Below are 20,556 nucleotides of genomic sequence, written 5' to 3'. Positions count from 1 at the left end.
CCATTCAGGCCAAGAAGAGCTAGAAGAGGCATATAACCCGTTAAGAGGCCAACGAGCTGTGAGTGACTATGTGATGATTTAAGGTTTTAATGAGTTAGAAACCATGATTTCCTTAAAGTTATTTCTCATGCTAAGTGTTTATATGAAGTGCCAAGCAACCTATGTTTGAAGCTATTTCTCATGCTAAGTAAAGTATGTTTTACATGGAAATTGACATGTTTAAGTATGTTATCTTGTCCAAATACTTCTAGCATGTTTTAGTAACTCCATTTTCATGATGTTTACTAATGTATGAGTGTTTCAAGTATGTTATCTGTGTCTAACGCATGCTAATGGATTTTACGAGCTAGTTCAACATGATTTAGGCCAACTTATTTTACAAAGTGTGAAGCATGTGTTAGAGTTAAGCTAAGGTCGAATGAAGCTTGATGTATTATGTCTTAAATACTTAAGGTTGTCAAGGTTCATGCATTGGTATTCCTAAACATAATGAAAAGGGATAGTGAAGATAGAGAAAGTATCCTAAAGAGTTTTCTATGCTATATTTGAAAACTAATCTTTTAATGCTCTTCGAGAACTTGATAGCTTAAGTGAGCCGGATACTGAAGGAAAGGAAGGTATCTGAATAGATGTACCTAAGGTGTTGACGGTACATAGAAAACACCATGTGCACGTTGGTAATACGACGTTGAGGGATTGAGCAAAAGGGTTCTCCCCGACTAAGGTTGATGTTGAGGGATTGAGCAAAAGGATTCTCCCTGACTAAGGTTGACATTGAAGGATTGAGCAAAAGGGTTCTCCCCGACTAAGGTTGATGTTTAGGTTTAGATCTAGTAGTTCACTCTCAACTAAGGATAAAGGGAGACTGAAGTATGGGTCTCCTAGGCTATATACCAGTAAAGGGAGGCTGAAGTATGGGTCTCTTGACTAGTAACAGACTTTGGAAGCTAGAGTGTTGTATGTTCATTCTCAACTAAGGAATAATGATGTTTAATAGTGGTATATTTTAGTTCCAGTATTATGTTTTCGAGCTTTCAGTTTAAGCATGAAATTTATGTTTTTATTAAGTCACTCACTGGGCTTCTAGCTTTTTAAATGGTTTTCTTTTCAAGTAGCAGTCTGATTCCTCAAGGTTGATCCTGCTGCTGCTTGCCACTGAAAAGCCCGACTTGTTCAGAAGAACTTAGGTTGATGGCTTGTTTATATACACATGTTTTGAGAGGGACTAAGGCTTTGATAGGAATGTTTTGGGCCATTTGTGAATATTTTTCCATAGATGTTAAGTCATAGTTGTATGCATATGTTTATGTATCTTTGTAGAACCTTAAGAGAGGCTTGTTGTATGCGTATACTACTAATGTGTTGAACAGGTTGGTATTTAGAATAGAAGGCTTTGGTGGTGGGTACTGGCAGTAGGGTTAATAACTACCACGGTCATATCCTCATCCAGATTAAAAGGGTAATCTGGGATGGGATGTGACAGTATGGGATAGCTATGAAAAATAGCTATTATTCCTAGCATAATTCAGGCTCATTATTGGATTTTATGTATTTATTTTCCTATTTTATAGGTACCAAGCAATCAAGAAGTAGGATTGGCGATTTGGAGCTAAATGGGGTTAATTTGAAGCAAATTGGATTTCATTTGAGCATCCGGGTTTCAAATGATTTAAAAAGACCAAAATGCCCCTACTTCAATGCCGCAACGCTCACCTTATACGAAGCCCCAACGCTCTCTTGACATTACAAGGTAGAAGCCTGATGTACAGGGGAGCGTTACAACACTGCTTCTAGCGTCGCGACGCTCTGAGTTTGGCAGCAACGCCAGTGTTGCAACGATTTCTCCTAACGTTTGTGGCTTATTTGTTGAGTGTTGCACTATTTCTAGCATTGCAATGCTGCATAAATTTCTATAAATATCTCCCTTCGTCTTTAGATAAAAAAAAAAAAAGGCTAACTTTTGGGAGCTGAACTGATGGAGGCCGAAGTTAACCTTCATTCTTCTTCCTTTTCCTTCAAAATTTAGTGTCTTTAGGTTAGTTTTTCTTTTTGTTTTGGGTTGTAATCAATGGATATCTCGATTTTTTCTTTGAATTAAGAGGTATCTTCTATATAATTGTTTTTAGCAACAGCCCTATGTCAAATTTCTTGAGTTTTCTATAATTAAATTGTGATATTCTTCAATTCTATGTTTTTCTTTGAATCTTCATGAATTTAGATTTGTATTTTTGTTGGACGGACGACCCTATCATGATTGCATATCTCTGCTATCTAATTTCGAGCTTGCACTTTTCCTCGTAGTTCGTCAATGCTTGAATTTACCCCAGTAGCAAAAGATTAGATATGGATGCTTAAATTTATAGGTTGACCTTGAATTTTGGTATTGCATATTTAATCTAGATTTGAAGAATAAATTGGTTAATTGGAAAAGGCTTTTCCTGACATTTAATCAACACAATTGAATCCTCACTCTTAATGTATACGTTTTTCTAATTCTATATGATCGCTAAGAAACCAGTAGAATTGAGAGCATATAATTTAATTAGGGCATGGTCTTTCCAACCCTAACTAATAATTAGGACGCTTGATTGATTTCAATTTAATTGATTGTCGGCCTTTGTAGAGATAAGTTAAGTTGGATCAATTTGGTAGTTGTGCATGCATAGAATTGAACGTTCGTTTAATTATCGATTTCCATGACGAAAATTATATAGGATTCTCTCTTTTGCTCTAGAAATTAGATAACTCCTATTCTAGATTACATTTACCCTTTTATTTCAACTTTACACGTTTTATCTCTTCCACACAAAAACCCCCATTTACTGCTCTAGTTAGAAAATTAACTTAACGAAACAAATCGTGCTTCCCTGCAGATCGACTTGGACTTACCACTATTGCTACGCCTTTGTAATGATAGGAGTAGTTCGATATATACAAATTTTCTTTTGATCAAATTTGAGGTTTATTAACGACATAAGTTTCGGGCCTGTCAGTATGCGAGAAGAGAGCGAGAGAGAGAAGAGAGCGAGACTGAGTCAGAGTGAGATCGAGAGAGCGAGACCAAGTAAGAGAGTGAGAGTGAGATCATTTTTCGCGTGCATGCGAGTAAATATTGATAATTTCACCAGAATTTAACATTAGTAAAGAGTTATTATGCATTTTTTTAAAAATAAATTTGGGTCATTTAACATTTTTTATCCGATTTTTGGATCATTCGTACAAAAGTTAAATAATAATAATAATAAAAAAAGTAACATGATTTCCTTGATTATTTTTAAAACTGCCTTCTTTTTTAAAATAATAATAATAATAATAAAATAAAAGTGCATTTTCTATGCAATTAGCCCAAGGACTTGGCCGGACTGGCCAGACTTTTGTCGAAATTAAATAATATATTTGAATATTTTTTGTTTATTTTTTTGCACTTTATATTTAATTACAAAAAATTCCGAAAGAAATTTTTCAAAGGGTTTCAAACTCTAGGATTGACCGACATAGAAACGAATTAAAATGTAGAGTATAATTACAAATAATTCATCCCTCAATTGGAGGGTATTTTTCTTTTTAAAAAAATAATTGAAGCTTTTTTAAAAAAAAAAAAATGAAGGGTATTTGTATAGTTTAAGATTATGTTTGTTTTAACTTTTCTAGTGTTTTGTTTTTTGTAAAAAAAAATCTTTTCAAATGTTTAATTTAAAAATAAAGGTATGTTTAGGGATGATTTTGAAATGGCTAGAACTATTTTTGTTATACTTAAAATCACTCAAAAACATATCTTTAATCAATCAAAATCAACTTAATGTTTAATTTTGCATGTTTAGATGCATTTTTCATAGTATTAAAATTGATTTAAAGAAATAAAAGTATCTTTTTTGAGTGATTTTGACTATTTCGAAATCACTTCTAGATAGGTCTTAATAGTTTTTAAAATACTTTTAAAATATATTTAAAACAAAACTTGGATGTGAACCCATGACGTTGATGCGGCAATAGTGAAGCAGCCTAATGAATAACACGTGACCACAACGTACCAAATAATTTTTATAAGGTGAGTTTTGTGGTCCTAAATTTTTTCCCCAAGGAAAAAGAAAACGCACATGTTTCTCCCTTTTTTATGTGGTTGTAATTCAAAATTTAAACTTTGTGGTCTAGATTGTTTTCCAAAGAAGAAAACATATACGTGAGAGAATAAAATGTTTTTTTTTTAAAAAAATATTCTATACATTAAAATTTAGTCCATATAATTTCAAAAATTTTAAATTAAAATTTAGTTTTATAGCCTTATAAAAACCTCATGAATAGTTCTTATGGTGGATAAAATTCTAAAAAATAGTCTCTACTTATTTGTGGAAGTTCTATCAAATCATAGGGATTAAAGTCTAGTTATAAAGTATATTGACTATATTCTAATTTTCTCCAAATTGTAGGAACTAAATTTATAATTTGGGCCACATTTACAACAGTTAAAAGACAATTCATTAATGGTAATGTAAAAAGTGGGCCAAATTGATTACTTTGTTGTTTGTTTATATGTTTTACGTAATCGCAATGACATGTGGGATCTGTTTTGAAATTTGTAATCAAATCGTGTAATCTAATTGAGGAATGAAAAGTGCTCAATCTGATTGCGATTGAAAATTATGTGGGACCCACTACATTTACTAACGTTATCGTTACTATTACATTGTTACTATAACAATATGAAAATTATGAATTTGCCACATTTATCGTTACATTTATTGTTATAGTTAGTGTTATCATCACCATTAGAGTCAAATAGTAATGGTAATGATAAGAGTAAAATATGACAGATTTATAATTCTACATAAACACGATCAAAAGCAATTCAAGTATATTTGCGATTCAGGCCTATTACTATTGATCTCTTAATGAAATCTAATTCTGATTACACCAAATTTCATTATGGTTTGGTAAACGTGGCCTTAACTCAAAAAAGTAGATAATTTTTAGGAATTCTTTAAAGAAAAAAAAAGGTTTAAATCCTATTTTGGTCCCTGAACTTTGAATATTATTCTATTTTGATCTCTAAATTTTTAAAAACGCCCATTTTAGTCCCTGAACTTTTAAAAAGTGCTTATTTTGGTTCATACTATTAAGATTATGTTTACTCTTAAACATAATGGTCATATAGCTTTTATTTTTGGATGACTAGGCTACCAAATAAGTTAGTCATGCTAAAGAATCTAGGGTTTCAATTTTGAATTCAGTGGTAAAACGATTTTCTATAGGTGATCTCAAAAGTAATTTTGCGTCTAAGATTTTTGGTCATTCACTATTTTAATATGTTGGTTGTTGATATTTGACTTTACATTCATCTTGTTCAACACATTTATCTTTAAAATGTTAACATAATCTTAATAGTAGAGACCAAAATAAATATTTTGTAAAAGTTTAGAGATTAAAATAAAGTTCTTTTAAACTTTAAAGATGAATGATAAAAGCAATGACATAATAAAGTGTGGAAAGGTTGTCAGAAACTTTATATATAATGCGGGTGATGGTCAGTTTGGTTTTGATTTGGAGAGGTAACAATGGGAGAGACGGTGAGTAACAAACAGGTGATTTTAAAGGATTCCGTCACCGGAATTGCAAAGGAATCGGATTTTGAAGTGACGACTTCCACCATTTGCTTGAAGCTTCCAGAATCTTCTGGGAAAGGAGTTTTGGTGAAGAATCTCTGCTTATCTTGTGATCCGTACATGCGAATTCTCATGACCAAAACCGATCTTTACTTCCCCATTGATTTTTACACTCCAGCTTCGGTAAATATTATCTTCTGCATCTACGTTTATTTACTTTTTACCTTTTTTTTTTCCTCTCATTTAAATTTGGTTTCTATAGTCCAACTTAGATTAAGTTGATGAGTTAATTAATTTTCTACAATTTTCTATGGTCCGTTTGGATTAATTTGAAAAAAAAAATGTTTTTTTGTAAAATCATTTTCATTTATATATTCTTGAAATAATTTGCTTAAAATAAAAAATACATACTCTTTTCTTAAAAGTGCTTTTATATACAAATTTATTCTATTTATTATATATACCACAAAATATTTTTATTAATATCAAATTATTATAAAGTATGATTCTAATTGTCATCAAAGTTGATGGTGATGGTCTCCCCAGTTGGGTTCATATAAATGAAAATTTTATGGGTTTGATTTGTTCATGAGTTCACCTAATATAACTCAAACCAACCAAACCCATGAACTAAATCGAACTAACCCGAATTTATTATTAACTTTAAAATATATTTTTTATTACTTATAACACAACTATTTATATATATATATATATATATATATATATATATATATATATATATTAATTTTAATTTTATTTAATTCAAATATTTTTTGAATAATTTATTCTTCAACAAAATAATTTCTTTGCACTTTAAAAAGAAAATTTTCACTATATAAATTAAAATTGAGTAGTAAATCTTAATTTAACATATGAAAATAATTCAATTAGATTATTACATATTTACGTTTTGCTTCTTTTCAGAACAAATTTTAAATAAATGACCCGATTCATGGTTGGGTTGGGTTGAAAAAATTTACCATCCGAACAATTGAGTTGGGTCTAAAAAGTTTTTCAACCCAACTCAACTCATGAACATCCTTAATTGCAAGTTGTCATAACTTTTGAGAGAGTTTTGAAAATTTTAAGAATTATATATACAAATTTGGAAAAGTTTAACTATTAATCACTCAAATTTATTTTTTTAAAAGCTGATTTCAAGTGGTTATTTTAAATTAATGTATTTCTTAAATTTATAACTTTTTTCAAAAATTATTTTAAGTGGTTGCCAAATACTCCCATTTTATTTAAAATAATCATTTTTTTTTCAAAATTTGAAATGTTAAAGTAAACACATCTTTCAACTCATTGGACGTTGGTTAATTCATTTATTTTTCTCCAATGTGTCTAAATAAATCTTTTAACTTCTCAACCTAATCTAACTTGAGCTTTAAAATTTAAAATTTAAAAGAAAAAACCTCAGTTGAAAAAAGAAATACGAAATTACTAAATTTGGTCCTTATAGTTAAGAGGAAATTAGAAATTAGTCTCCATAAGTTTAAAAGTTAGAATTAGTCCTAATGTTTTGATAAAACCCCGTAAATAATCTCTAAAGTTTAGTAAGCCCCTAATAAATAGTCCCTAACAATACGGACGATTTATGATGGATACGCCGTAGAGACTATATACAAATTAATCATGGACTAAAATACTTTAATTATAAATTATAGGGACTAAATTCTAATTTTTGTAGGGATTAAATTTATAATATAACAAAAAGAAAAAAAAAATATTACCACCGAAGTTGAGGACATTAGAGTTCACTATTTGAGTTGTTTTCAAATATAGTAAAATAAACAAAAATATTTACAAATAAAATAAAATATCATTGATAGACATTGATAATAGTCTTTCAGTGTTCATGATAGATAGACTATAACGTTTTGCTATATATGAAAATATTTTTAATAATTTTGACATTACTGAGATAGGTGATATTTGGGTATGGAGTAGCAAAGGTATTGGAATCAGGTGATCCAAATTTGAAAGAAGGTGATTTGGTTTGGGGAGTAACTGGTTGGGAAGAATATAGTGTAATTGAAGACCCACAAAAGCTCTTCAAAATTCACCATTCTGATGTCCCACTTTCATATTACACTGGAATTCTTGGTACTTACCCTGAATCTTTTATATTGTTCTCATATTATTTGCTTTTGGTTTGGGATAATTATTGTAATTAGTAATTTTTTTTAAAAGAAGTTATCAAGTAGTTTGTATAATTAGTATATTCTTTATAAATTTTGAAAATAAATTTACATGTTTGCTTTTTCTTCATGATTTTTTTTTTTTTTTTTGGGTTTGTTTTTTAGGAAGGTAGATAACTGAAATCTTGATGTTTGAATTATAGATATTAAGAATTATTCATATCCGACATCTTTAGATTGCCATGTTTGTTTTACAGAAATATTTTTGTAGATATTTGGGAATATCTTGATAACTGTGTTTGTTTCATAGCATTTTTACTCGGGAATATTTTAAATTTACGATGTTCCAAGAATGTCCTTACAACTATTTATTAATTTGATATAATTTGAACTTATATAACATATTTGTTTTTATCTATTTGATTTTTAATATAATTTATATTTTTTTATATGTTATTTTTCTCAACAAAATAATATATCATAATTTAAGATTTTTTATGAAATAAATATTAATTTAAATTTAAATCTGAATATATTGTTAAAAAATAATAAGAATTACTATATAACTAAAAATATATCATATATATAATTGACAATATTTATTTTAATAAATGTAAATGAAGATTAATATATATATATATGTAAAATAAAATAAAAAGGAAGGACAAAGATGTAAAATGGGGATGCCCTCAACTCAGAAATCTAGAAAACTCATGTTTAAGGAGGGCATCCGAATCTTCAGATGTCGAGACATCTTACAATACCGTAAAACAAATACGGTAATCCAAATACTCACTCTAAAAGAATCTAGAATGCCTACGAAACAAACAATCCTTAAAAGATAACTCCGAAAGACCGAATTTAAGATTTTTTTTGAAAATGTAACGATTTGAATATAAGAAAATCAAATCCAAACTACAAAAGAATTATGAAGCACAAACACTCCATTTTAAGAGGAGTGTTTGAATCTACGCATGCTCTAACTAATACTCAATTTTTTTGTCCTATTTCTTTTTTTTATTATTTGAATTTTAGACCTATAGGGATACAACTGTCTTATTTTATTTTTTATTTTTTATTTTTTTTAACTTTAGCAAGCCCAAGTCAATTATATGTTAAACAAAGATAACAAAGGAAAAAGGAAGCTAAAAATCAAATCAATAAAGATAACAAAGCAAAAAGAAAAACCCTATTTTATAACCAAATATTAAAAAAAAAATAGAAACATAAAAAGATGAAGTAAAAAACCTAAAAATGTTAATTAACTTTACATTTTATATCTTTTTAGTAGTGTGCAAGTCAATCTACATATATTCTAAAAACACATAATACAAAAAAGAGTGTATTCGTAATGTGTTCATGTCCTAATTTTAAAGAAATGGCAATCGTTATGTCGTGTTGTATCTATGTCCGTTTGTCTATGCTTCTTAGTTAAATTAGTGTGAAATATTTATTACAAAGATCAAAATAGTAATTTTAAAGTAATCTATTTTTGTATCAGGTATGGCAGGTATGACTGCATATTTTGGATTCTATGATGTGTGTTGTCCCAAAAAAGGAGAATATGTGTTTATTTCAGCTGCTTCGGGTGCTGTTGGTCAGCTTGTTGGCCAATTTGCTAAGTTATTAGGTTGCTATGTTGTTGGTGCTGCTGGTACTCAACAAAAGGTCCCACTTCAATATTTTTGTTTATTATTGTTCGGATAAATTGTTAAAACCACCCTTAAAGTATTTTGGTACAGTTGTTATTATACCCTCAAACTTTAAATTATTACGATTAAGTCTTCAAATTTATACAAATTTTCAAGTTTAATAACTATAAAAATTGCACCCTAAAATAAGTTTAGACTTCAATTTTTAGCATTGAAAAATTGGGGTAGCTTTTGCAAATTGGCCATATTTTTTGGATATATCCATTTTGTTTAATATTTACTTATATTTGATGTGTTGTGTGTAGATTGATCTCCTAAAAAACAAGTTGGGATTTGATGAGGCTTTCAACTACAAGCAAGAATCTGATTTGAATGCTGCATTGAAAAGGTTTTTACTTTTCTTATCTTTCATTCATTGTGATGATCTCTATAATGTAAATCCATCTTTATTAGATCTCAATGTGTTATAAAAAATTGGATTTCTTTTAGATTAGGATTGGATGTAAACTACTAATTAAAGTGTGTTCAAGAGTGATTTTAGATTTTGAATAGCTAAAATCACTTTTGCTATTATCAAAATCACTTTCTTCTAAAATAATTATATTTGACGAAAATAAAATTGACTTTTCAAAAATTAAAAAATCATTGTTAGTGTGAATCAACTTAAACATTTATGTGGTTGGACCATCATAATACAATCATCGTAGTATAACCAAATAAAACAAATTTTTGATGTGGTTGGACCATCACGGGCTTTAAAAGTCTTTTGCATTTAAAGTCCTCTCGTCCCCCAAATAATTTTCCAAAGAGTTAAAATATCACATCGATTGATGTAATTTGAGTTTTTGTTCCCTATTAGTTAATATATTTTTTAATATTAAATTTTTATCTATGTAATTTCAATAAATCTTAAAATTAATTGTTAAGTAATTAGTTTATTATTTTTTCTTTTAAAAAAAGTTAGTCTTTATCCTAAATTGTGAAACTATATTCACATAGTATTTGTTTATGAAAATTATTATTATTATTTAATTGAATTGGATATGGATTAACTTTGAATAACTAAATATATAGTTTTTTTTAAACAAGTATAAAGACTAGATTTAACAAAAAGCGAAAAGAAAAATTATATTAATAAAAATAGATATGTATTATAATTATTTAGTTAAATAAATTTATAAATACAAAATACCATTTTTAGTAAAATTCAGTAAATTTAAATTATTTTTAAAATCGAATATAATAATTCAAAAATCACTTTTAAAAATTTGAAACCAAACATAAACATGATTATTCAAGAATCTATTTACGAAATTAATTGTTCTTAAATCTTTTGTTATCAAATCATTACCTCAACTGTCACTCTCGAACATGTCTTTAGAACATGAACGGGAGTGATGTTGGTAATTATGAGAGAATGAGTTTGGAAATCTTCAATCAATTGCAAAGTAATTTGAAGTGATTTTTGTTATGTGATTGTAAGTGATTTTCTAACTAAAAAAATTATCCTTGTATTTTTTGATTATTTTGTTCTAAAAAGATTTATGAAATGATGGTATCAGAATCAGTTTTAATAATTAATATTTCTAGTCACACTCCCTTCTTTTTTTGTTTTTTTTGTTTTTTTTTTTTTTTTTGTGGTTTACATTTAATGTCCATTAATAATTTTATTGTTTATTATTAGGTACCTCTCCTATATTTAAAAAACTTGACCTATTGGTACAAAGAAGACAGCTGTGTTTTAAACGTTTGTTTCAGTGGGCATCCCATCCAATGACAAGGATGCAATTATTTTGTGATATTGTTTTAAACGTTTTGTTTTTAGTCTTGTTTCGAATGATTTTGGGGGAAATAATTATTCTCGGTGAAAAATAATTTTTTAGTTCTAGTTTCTATTTAATTCTTAAATTTTAAAATAGGTTCAATTTGATAATTATTTGGTCCGATTTAGTAATCATTTCGTTTTTTATTTTTTTTTAGAAATTTAACTTATTTCCTTCCAATTTTTTTACATTGATTTACATTTTTCTTAAATGCAATAGTTGAGTTCTTAGTTAAATTTCAAAAACAAAAACTATTCTTGAATAACTACTTTTTTAGTTTTCAAAATTTGGTTTAGTTTTTAAAATCATTGGTAAAAAGTAGATAACAAAATAAGAAATTTGGAAGTAGAAATAGTATACATAGGATTAATTTAAAAAAAAAAAACTAAAAACAAAATGCTTACCAAACCAGAATTTAGTTTTTTATTTTTTGTTTTTAAAATTAAGTCTATAGATACTACTTCCACTTCTAAATTCCTTCTTTTGTTATATACCTTTTACCAACAGTTTAAACAACCAAGCCAAAGTTCGAAAACTAAAAATATAGCTTTTAAAAATTTATATTTGTTTTTGGCATTTGACTTATATAATTCAACAATTGTATGTAAAAAAGATGCAAATCATTTAAGAAATAAAGAGAAAATAAGCTTAATTTTCAAATTCCAAAAACAAAAACATGTTCTTAAAAGCTTGACTTAGTTTATTAAACTATTGGTAAAAAGTAGATAACAAATTAATAAATTTAGAGGTGGAACTAGTATTTATAGATTTAATTTAAAAAGTAAAAAACAAAAAAATCAAATGATTATCCAACAAAGCCTTATAATCTTGATTTTAAAAAACCGAAAACAAAAAATTAAAGAGTTACCAGACTAGGTTGTAGTTACTATCATTTGCAATTCTTCATTTCTTAAACTGAAAAACCCTAATGTAGAAAGTTTGTATGATGGGATGGGGCAGATACTTCCCAAAAGGCATTGATATATACTTTGAAAATGTTGGAGGGAAAATGCTGGATGCAGTTCTGGGGAACATGAGAGCCCATGGAAGAATTGCAGCTTGTGGAATGATATCACAGTACAATCTTGAGAAGCCAGAGGGAGTACACAACTTACTAAACATTATTTTGCAGCGACTTCGTGTCCAAGGCTTTGAGGTTTTTGATTACTACCATCGCTATTCTGAGTTTTTGGACGCTGTTTTGCCTCTCATTCGAGCCCAAAGGCTTACTTATGTCGAGGACATAGCTGACGGCCTCGATGCTGGCCCTGCCGCTCTCGTCGGCCTCTTCTCTGGCCGCAATGTCGGGAAGCAAGTCGTTGCTGTGGCGGCTGAATCATGAATATAATTTGAGTTCAGAAACTTCTTCATTGCAAAACATTTTGCTTTCATGTTTGGTGTGTATTGTCATTGTAAACCCTTGCATGCAAATCCATGTCAACCTCTTTAGAGGAGCTAAAATTTGTTGATTAATGAGTTATGCAAGGTAGAAAATAACAAGTTTTTTAAGTGGTTTTTTATTGGGTTTTTTGAAAATTTAAAGGCCCAATGGTATTATTGTAATTATTGAGCAATGGCAAACTTATAATTATCCCTATCTTCTCCAAAATTAGGGCATTTTCGTTTTATCTTATTAGCTGAAGAGAAAATTGAGAGAAGCAGCCGACTTGGACTTGAAGATAGATCTGTAGCCATCTGAAAGGGAGAGTCGAAAGCCGTCTGAAGCAATCCGTCCACCGTTGTCTATGGGTGACGAGTTCTGACGTGAGCGAGCGTCCGCGGCGGTGGCGTGGGTGTCCGGCAAGATTGTGGGTGTCGGCTTCGTGGAAGTGCAGCTGCCGGTCGAAGAGCCGCTTGGCTGGACGGTGGGAGCAGCAGTCTATTAGATCCGGTTTAGCGCGTGGGTTTGCTTGCAGATCTAGTTTTGGTGGTCCGCCGGTCAGAGGCGGGTAGCACACTATTTTGGGCTGTTTAGCAGTGGGTTGTTCTCAGTTTTCAGAGGTGACGTTGTGTGTGGGTCTCTCTCGGTATCAGTTGATATTGAAATTACAAATTGGTGATTTCGTTGATTTTCTGTAATTTGTAAATTCCTTTAATGTTCATTAATAAATTAATTCAAGCTGATTCTCAAAGTGGATGTAGATCAAACTGGTCGAACCACTATATATCTTGGTGTTCTTTACAGCTTTCGATTTATTTCTGTTGATTGTTTGCGTCTGTTTGGTCATCTAAGTTAGGTTCAAAAACTCTCTCAAGTGGTATCAGAGCTCCAGTTGATCCAAAGAGGTTGTGCGGTAGTGTGTGCTGACATATTCTTTGTTCAGGTTTTTTTGTTGGAATTAATTTGACGGATGGCTTCGATGTCTACACGGTTCGAAGTTGTTAAATTTGATGGGAAAGGTGATTTCGGGTTATGGAGGAAAAAGATTAAGGCTATTCTGTTACAACAAAAGGTAGCCAAAATCTTAGAGAAGATAACCTTCCACCAACAATTACAGAAGCTGAAAAAAGGATATGGATGAGATGGCCTATTCAACAATAATTTTGTATCTGTCAGATGGAGTGCTTAGGCTAGTAGATGAGGCCACTACTACAGCGGAGTTGTGGAAGAAATTGGAAAGTCTTTATTTGACTAAGTCCTTGCCAAATAAATTATATCTAAAGGAAAAATTCTGGGATATAAGATGGACTCAAGTAAAGGCTTAGAAGAGAACCTAGATGAATTTTAGAAGATTATAGTTGATCTCAATAACATTAGTGAGAAGATGTCGGATGAAAATCAAGCAGTTATTCTTCTGAATTCTTTGCCAGAATCGTATCGAGAAGTTAAGGCAGCTATTAAATATGGATGGGATTCATTGTCCATGGATATAGTGTTGGATGCCTTGAGAACGAGAAATCTCGAGATTAAAAAGGAACGCAAGGATGGAGAGTTACTCATGGCCAGAGGCAGAAATGAGAAAAAGAACGGAAAAGGAAAAGAGTCGAGATCTAGGTCGAAATCAAAGGGGAAAAGCAAAAAGTGTTTCCTATGTCTTAAAGAAGGACACTTTAGAAAGAATTGCCCTTTGAATAAGAGCAAGGAAGCATCAAGTAGCAAACATACAGGGGATTCTAGTGCAGCAAACATTTCTGATGGGTATGATTCAGCAGAGGTTTTGATGGTGTCCAGCAGGGACATTCAAAATGCTTGGATCATGGATTCAGGATGCACGTTTCACATGACTCCTAATCGGGATTTCTTGATTGACTTTCAGGAAAATGATGGGAATCAGTTCTGCTTGGTGATAATGGTACTTGTGATGTAAAAGGAATTGGGTCAGTTCGAATTACATCACATGATAGTATGATCAGAATTCTTACAAATGTAAGGTATGTTCCAGAACTCAAACGAAATCTAATTTTTCTGGGCAAATTAGATAGAGCAGGTTATTCTTATAAATCTAAGAATGGAGTTCTGAAGGTTATCAAAGGTTCTTTGGTTAAGCTGAAGGGGACCTTAAGGAATGGTCTTTATGTGTTGGAAGGTACTGCAGTTTCAGGTAGTGCTGCTATTGCATCTGGGAAAGAAACAAATAAATCTATGTTATGGCATAACAGATTGGCTCATGTGAGTGAAAGATATCTGCAAGCTCTTTCACAACAAGGTTTCCTTGGAGGAGTTAAAGACATTGAACTCCCATTTTGTGAACATTGCATAATGGGAAAGTCTACCAGAGTGAAGTTTGGGAAAGGGAAGCATTCTACTAAAGGAATTTTAGATTATATTCATTTAGATTTGTGGGGTCCTACAAACGTACCTTCTATGGGAGGTTCGAGATACTTTATGTCAATCATTGATGATTTTTCAAGAAAGGTGTGGATGTATCCACTAAAATAGAAGGATGAAGCTTTTGGGAAATTTCTTGAATGGAAAAAGTAGGTTGAGAACCAGACAGGTAGGAAGGTAAAATATCTGAGGACAGACAATGGTTTAGAATTTCTGAATAAAAAATTTGAAAAATTTTGCAAATCTGAGGGAATTACGAGGCATTTCACTGTTATGTACACTCCACAGTAGAATGGTTTAGCTAAGAGGTTCAACAGAACAATTATGGAGCTTACAAGATGTCTCTTGACAAATGCTTCATTACCCTTGAAATTTTGAGGGGAATCTGCTCAAACAGCTTGTTATCTTATTAATAGGAATCCGTCTTCCGCTTTAGGCCTAAAGACTCCTCAGGAGATATGGACAGGAAAAGCTCCAAGCTTGGATCATCTCAGAGTGTTTGGATGTTCAGCTTATGCTCATGTTAAGGAAGGGAAGTTGAATAAGAGGGCACTAAAATGTATGTTTATTGGCTATCCTCAGAGTGTTAAAGGATATAAACTTTGGTGCTTGGAAGAGGGCAGAAATAAATGCATTATCAGCAGAGATATGACCTTTAATGAAACAGAGATGCCATTTCGTGTCAAAGAACAGCAGAAACAGCACACAGTTGATCAAGTTGAGGCAGAGGTTATAATTGATTCTAAAGCACAACCATCAGTTAGTTCAGTTGATTCTAGTGATCAGTCATCCAGTTCTGATGGTAGACAGCCTCAACTGCAGAGTACTTTGATTGATGAAGGAGCTTTTGGTGAAGAAAGCTCAAATGGAGGTGACCTACAGAACTATCAGCTTACACGTGACAGGCCTCAGCGGGTGAAGCAAGCTCCTACGAGGTATGGCTATGCTGATTTAGTTTCTTATGCTCTTACTTGTGTAGCTGACAGTATTGAAGTAGAGTCTCTTACTTTTGAGGAGGCTATTATATCTGATTCGAAAGAACAGTGGAAGGATGCTATGGAAGCAAAGTTGTTCTCGTTGCAGAAGAATCATACATGGTCATTGATTCCAAAGCCTCCTAATCAGAAACTCATTCAGTCAAAGTGGATTTATAAAATCAAGCCAGGTACAAGAGGTGACAACAAGCCTAGGTATAAGGCTAGACTGGTAGCCAAGGGCTACACTCAAAAGGAGGGAGTTGACTTTCATGAGATTTTCTCTCTGGTGGTGAGGTATTCGTCCATTCGATTAATTTTATCTATTGCTGTTCACTTTGATATATTTGTTGAACAGATGGACGTTACCACAGCTTTCCTTCATGGTGAATTGGAGGAAGTGATCTACATGACTCAACCTAAGGGCTATGAGGTGAAAGGAAAGGAAGACATAGTTTGTCGTCTTCACAGGTCCATTTATGGACTGAAGCAATCACCAAGACAGTGGTATATCAGATTTGACACCTTTATTTTGAAGCAGGGGTTTCACAGGAGCTCTCATGATGCCTGCGTGTACTGGAAACTATCTCAGAAAGGTACATATACTTATCTACTTCTGTATGTAGATGATATGATTCTGGTGTCTAAGGATTATTCTGAAATCTGTGATCTCAAGAAACGATTGAGTAGTGAATTTGAGATGAAAGATTTAGGTGAACTGAAAAGGATCCTAGGTCCAATGTGAAAAGAGATAGGGAGAAAGGTTTGTTAACCATTTCGCAGGAGAGTTATGTGCATAAACTGCTTGAGAAGTATAATATGTCTGGTTGTAAGGCAGTTTCGACACCCTTAGCATCTCATTTCAGGCTTTCTTCGTCTCAGTATCCTGTTACTGAACAAGAAAGGTTAGAGATGGTTAATCTATTGTAATGTTGTTGGAAGTATTATGTATTTGATGATTTGTACTAGGCTTGACTTGGGATATGCTATGAGTATGATAAGTAGGTTTATGTCAAATCTTGGGAAGGAGCATTGGAATGCAGTTAAATGGGTGCTTCGATATTTGAAAGGTAGTGCCAGTATATCATTGTGTTTTAGCAGGAATTGTGATAAATCAGCACTGTTGGAAGGCTTCATAGATGCAGATTATGCTGCAGACCTTGACAAAAGAAGGTCTCTATCAGATCACATTTTTCGTTTGTTTGGTAATGTGGTCAGTTGGAAGGTTACTCTACAGTTAATTGTTGTCTTGTCTACTACTGAATCAGAGTATATTTCAGTGGGTGAAGCTGTGAAAGAGGCAATGTGGTTGAAAAGAATAGTTGGTGAGTTGTTGTCGCAGGAGTTCATTCCTATCGTCCGTTGTGATAGCCAGAGTGCTATTCATCTTGCGAAGAATCCATCTCATCACGAACAGTCTAAGAATATCGATGTCAAATTTCATTTTATCAGAGAAGTTGTGGCCCAGAAAGATGTTGAACTGGTCAAGGTTCATACAGTTGAAAATTTGTCAGATATGTTAACTAAGGTTCTTCCAGCCCATAGGTTCAAATACCTATTAGATGGGCTGAATATTAAATATGGATGATAGGAAGATTAGAGAATCAGCTTGGCACTTAAATATTCTTGTTATGAGGGAGATTTGTAGAAAATAACAAATTTTTTAAGTGATTTTTTATTGGGTTTTTTGGAAATTTAAAGGCCCAATGGCATTATTGTAATTATTGAGCAGTGGAAAACTTGTAAGTATACCTATCTTCTCCAAAATTAAGGCATTTTCGTTTTATCTTATTAGCTGAAGAGAAGATTGAGAGAAACAGCCGACTTGGATTTGAAGACAGATCTGTAGTCGTCTGAAAGGGAGAGCCGAAAGCCGTCTGAAGCAATCCGTCCGCCGCTGTCTGTGGGTGACGAGTTCTGACGTGAGTGAGCGTCCGCGGCGGTGGCGTGGGTGTCCGGCAAGATTGTTGGGTGTCGGCTTCGTGGAAGTACAGCGGTCGGTCGAAGAGCTGCTCGGCTGGACGGTGGGAGCAACAGCCGATCAGATCCAGTTTAGCGCGTGGGTTTGCTTGCAGATTTAGTTTTGGTGGTCCGCCGGTCAGATGCGGGTAGCACATTATTTTGAGCTGTTTAGCAGCGGGTTGTTCTCAGTTTTCAGAGGCGACGTTGTGTGCGGGTCTCTCTCGGTATCAGTTGGTATTGAAATTACAGATTGGTAATTTCGTTGATTATCTGTAATTTGTAAATTCCTTTATTGCTCATTAATAAATTAATTCAAGCTGGTTCTCAAAGTGGATATAGACCAAACTGGTCAAACCACTATATATCTTGGTGTTTTTTACTGCTTTCGATTTATTTCTGCTGATTGTTTGCGTCTGTTTGGCCATCTAAGTTAGGTTCAGAAACTCTCACATACAACTTTTACTCGAGAAATAGATTTTGGGATGTCTTTATATATTATATATATATATAATTTATTTTGGAATGAATTGTAGTGATCAAAATAAGGGAAATTATTTCAAATGGTAAAGCTATTGAAGATATTTACAAGATATAGTAAAATTTTAGAACAATCAATGATAAACGTTGATAGATACTGTCTATCGATGTCTATCAAATAGACACTGATAGAAGTCTATCAGTATATATCATTAATAGTTCTAAAATTTTGTTATATTTTATAAATATTTTGGTTAATTTTTCTATATTTAAAAACAGCCGGTCAAAATAATGTAGGCATATGAATGAGGCTAAAATTTCATTAGTTGAGAATTATATAGTGGTCTAAAATAATGCTGAGAATGCTTGGATATGAAATTATGATAAAAGGGTAATTATACGGTTAATAGCATCTATAAATTATTGATGCTTTGAAAAATCATCACTATCTTCATTTAGTGTTATTACTAGAAATTTGGGTTTTGTTGATGAGCAAACAAGGTAAAAAAAAAAAATGTTTATGTTGATAGTAAATAAATGTCAAGTAAGTCCATATCAAGAAAGTCCGAATATCAAGAAAACTAGTTTTATTGACAGTCAACAGAACGTCATAAAAAAACTTTTGTCGATATTTTTGGCCATCAACAAAGGGTATGTTGATGTTTTTTGTCCATCGACTATATAGAAAAATCGTCAATGAAAATCTTTTTGTTGATACTTTTTGAATGTCAAAATAAGGTAATATTGACATTTTTTTCCATAAACCATTTTTTAAAAATGTCAAGAAAACCATTTTATTAATGTTTTTTGTATGTCAAGAATACTATTTTATTGTCTATCATTATATATTTTTATTTGACGGTTTTTAAACGTCAACTATACACTATTATTGACATTTTTTACCCGTCAATTAAATATACCAATTTGGAAAAAGAAGATTTAGGTCATTGCGATCCCTCAAATGAAACTTATAAACGATCCCCAAATAAGCTTTAAACCTGAAATCGTACCATTGAAATATATATATATATATATATATCGTAAATCAATAGTTACAAAACAAACTATCAATTTTCATGTTAAATCGCTAATATGAAATTAGTTAGCACCAATATATCCAAGATTACCAAATGTATCCACCAATAATATCATCAAAATAGTCAAACAACTTGTCTCTCTTTTGAACTATTTCAAAACAAACTATATGTCCCCACCATATGTTAGAAATATATTCAAAATGATGAACTTTTTGTCAACTTATTATCTAAAGAACAAAACATTTAGACCAAATGTATACATGTCTCCCCTGCCTCCCATTCTATAATTCTAAAAGTGTTAACTTAATCTATTAGATAAATCAGCAAGACTTATACCAAATATCAACAAATCTACCATCATTACATCATGTATATGTTCAAGTGCTTCAATGATGACCACACTATTGTTTTTCTAATCACCTGAAAAAAAAAAACAAAAAAACAAAACAATTCATGCATTGTAGAAGTGGTAATTAGTAATCAGTGAAAACAACAAACAATACTAATTTAAAACAATAATGAATCTTTCAAGAAAATAAACTTACATGATAACTTTTCAATTGCAATGAACCTTGAATTTGACGTAAAACTCAGTAAAGAGCATTGTAATTTATCCAAACTTAAACACATGACAACTAAAAATTAAAATAATCTAACAAACCACTCAACTTAACTCGGAGAGAGTGTGAACACAATAACTAAACTCACTTTTCAAAACTAACAAGTTGAACCTTGTTCAAATGGACCACTACAATAAATATGATTTATTATAGCTCTTGGACATAGTCTTAAAAATAGGTTATAGAAACTCTAAAAAGAAAAAGGAAAAATGTTAAAAATCAAATTTTGGGATACGCTCAAAATTTCGTAGTTATCCGCCCAAACACGCAAAATTTTGGGGGCCACGCGCTTCAACCCTTCTTCAAACACACAAAACCCATTTTTTTTTCTCTATTTCTCTTCTTTCCTTTCTTTGTCTGTCCACACAAAATCCCAATTCTCAACTCCACGCGATACCCTAAAATGTGCGTCCACATTCCACCGTCGACGATTGATTTTCCATCGTCTCTATCGGTTGCAGCAACTTTAGTGAGTGTGATTTTATTTTATTTCTC

The 20,556-nt window shown here is 31.5% G+C and overlaps 1 protein-coding gene across 1 annotated transcript; it reads left to right on the top strand.

Annotated features, from left to right (window-relative positions):
• Positions 1-5,510: 5,510 nt before the first annotated feature.
• On the top strand, positions 5,511-12,831 carry LOC120078388 (2-alkenal reductase (NADP(+)-dependent)-like). Its single transcript, XM_039032653.2, has 5 exons — positions 5,511-5,783; positions 7,535-7,712; positions 9,249-9,415; positions 9,705-9,787; positions 12,183-12,831. Exons 1-5 carry the CDS (start codon positions 5,553-5,555, stop codon positions 12,562-12,564), a joined length of 1,041 nt encoding a protein of 346 aa, XP_038888581.1. The 5' UTR covers positions 5,511-5,552; the 3' UTR covers positions 12,565-12,831.
• The last annotated feature ends 7,725 nt before the right edge of the window (positions 12,832-20,556 follow it).

Source organism: Benincasa hispida, chromosome 5, assembly GCF_027475165.1.
Source record: "Benincasa hispida cultivar pf3 chromosome 5, pf3_genome.v1.1, whole genome shotgun sequence".
NCBI classification, from domain to species: domain Eukaryota; kingdom Viridiplantae; phylum Streptophyta; class Magnoliopsida; order Cucurbitales; family Cucurbitaceae; genus Benincasa; species Benincasa hispida.
The sequence above is the reverse complement of the archived record's forward strand: the minus strand, read 5'-3'. Positions and strand labels throughout refer to the sequence as shown.

Bases quoted from the DNA above. Each gene is read 5' to 3' on its own strand.
- LOC120078388 (XM_039032653.2), top strand. From the start codon at position 5,553: ATGGGAGAGACGGTGAGTAACAAACAGGTGATTTTAAAGGATTCCGTC. The intron at 9,416-9,704 runs GTCCCACTTCAA...TGTTGTGTGTAG, and splicing joins CTGCTGGTACTCAACAAAAG to ATTGATCTCCTAAAAAACAA. The intron at 9,788-12,182 runs GTTTTTACTTTT...GGGATGGGGCAG, and splicing joins TTGAATGCTGCATTGAAAAG to ATACTTCCCAAAAGGCATTG.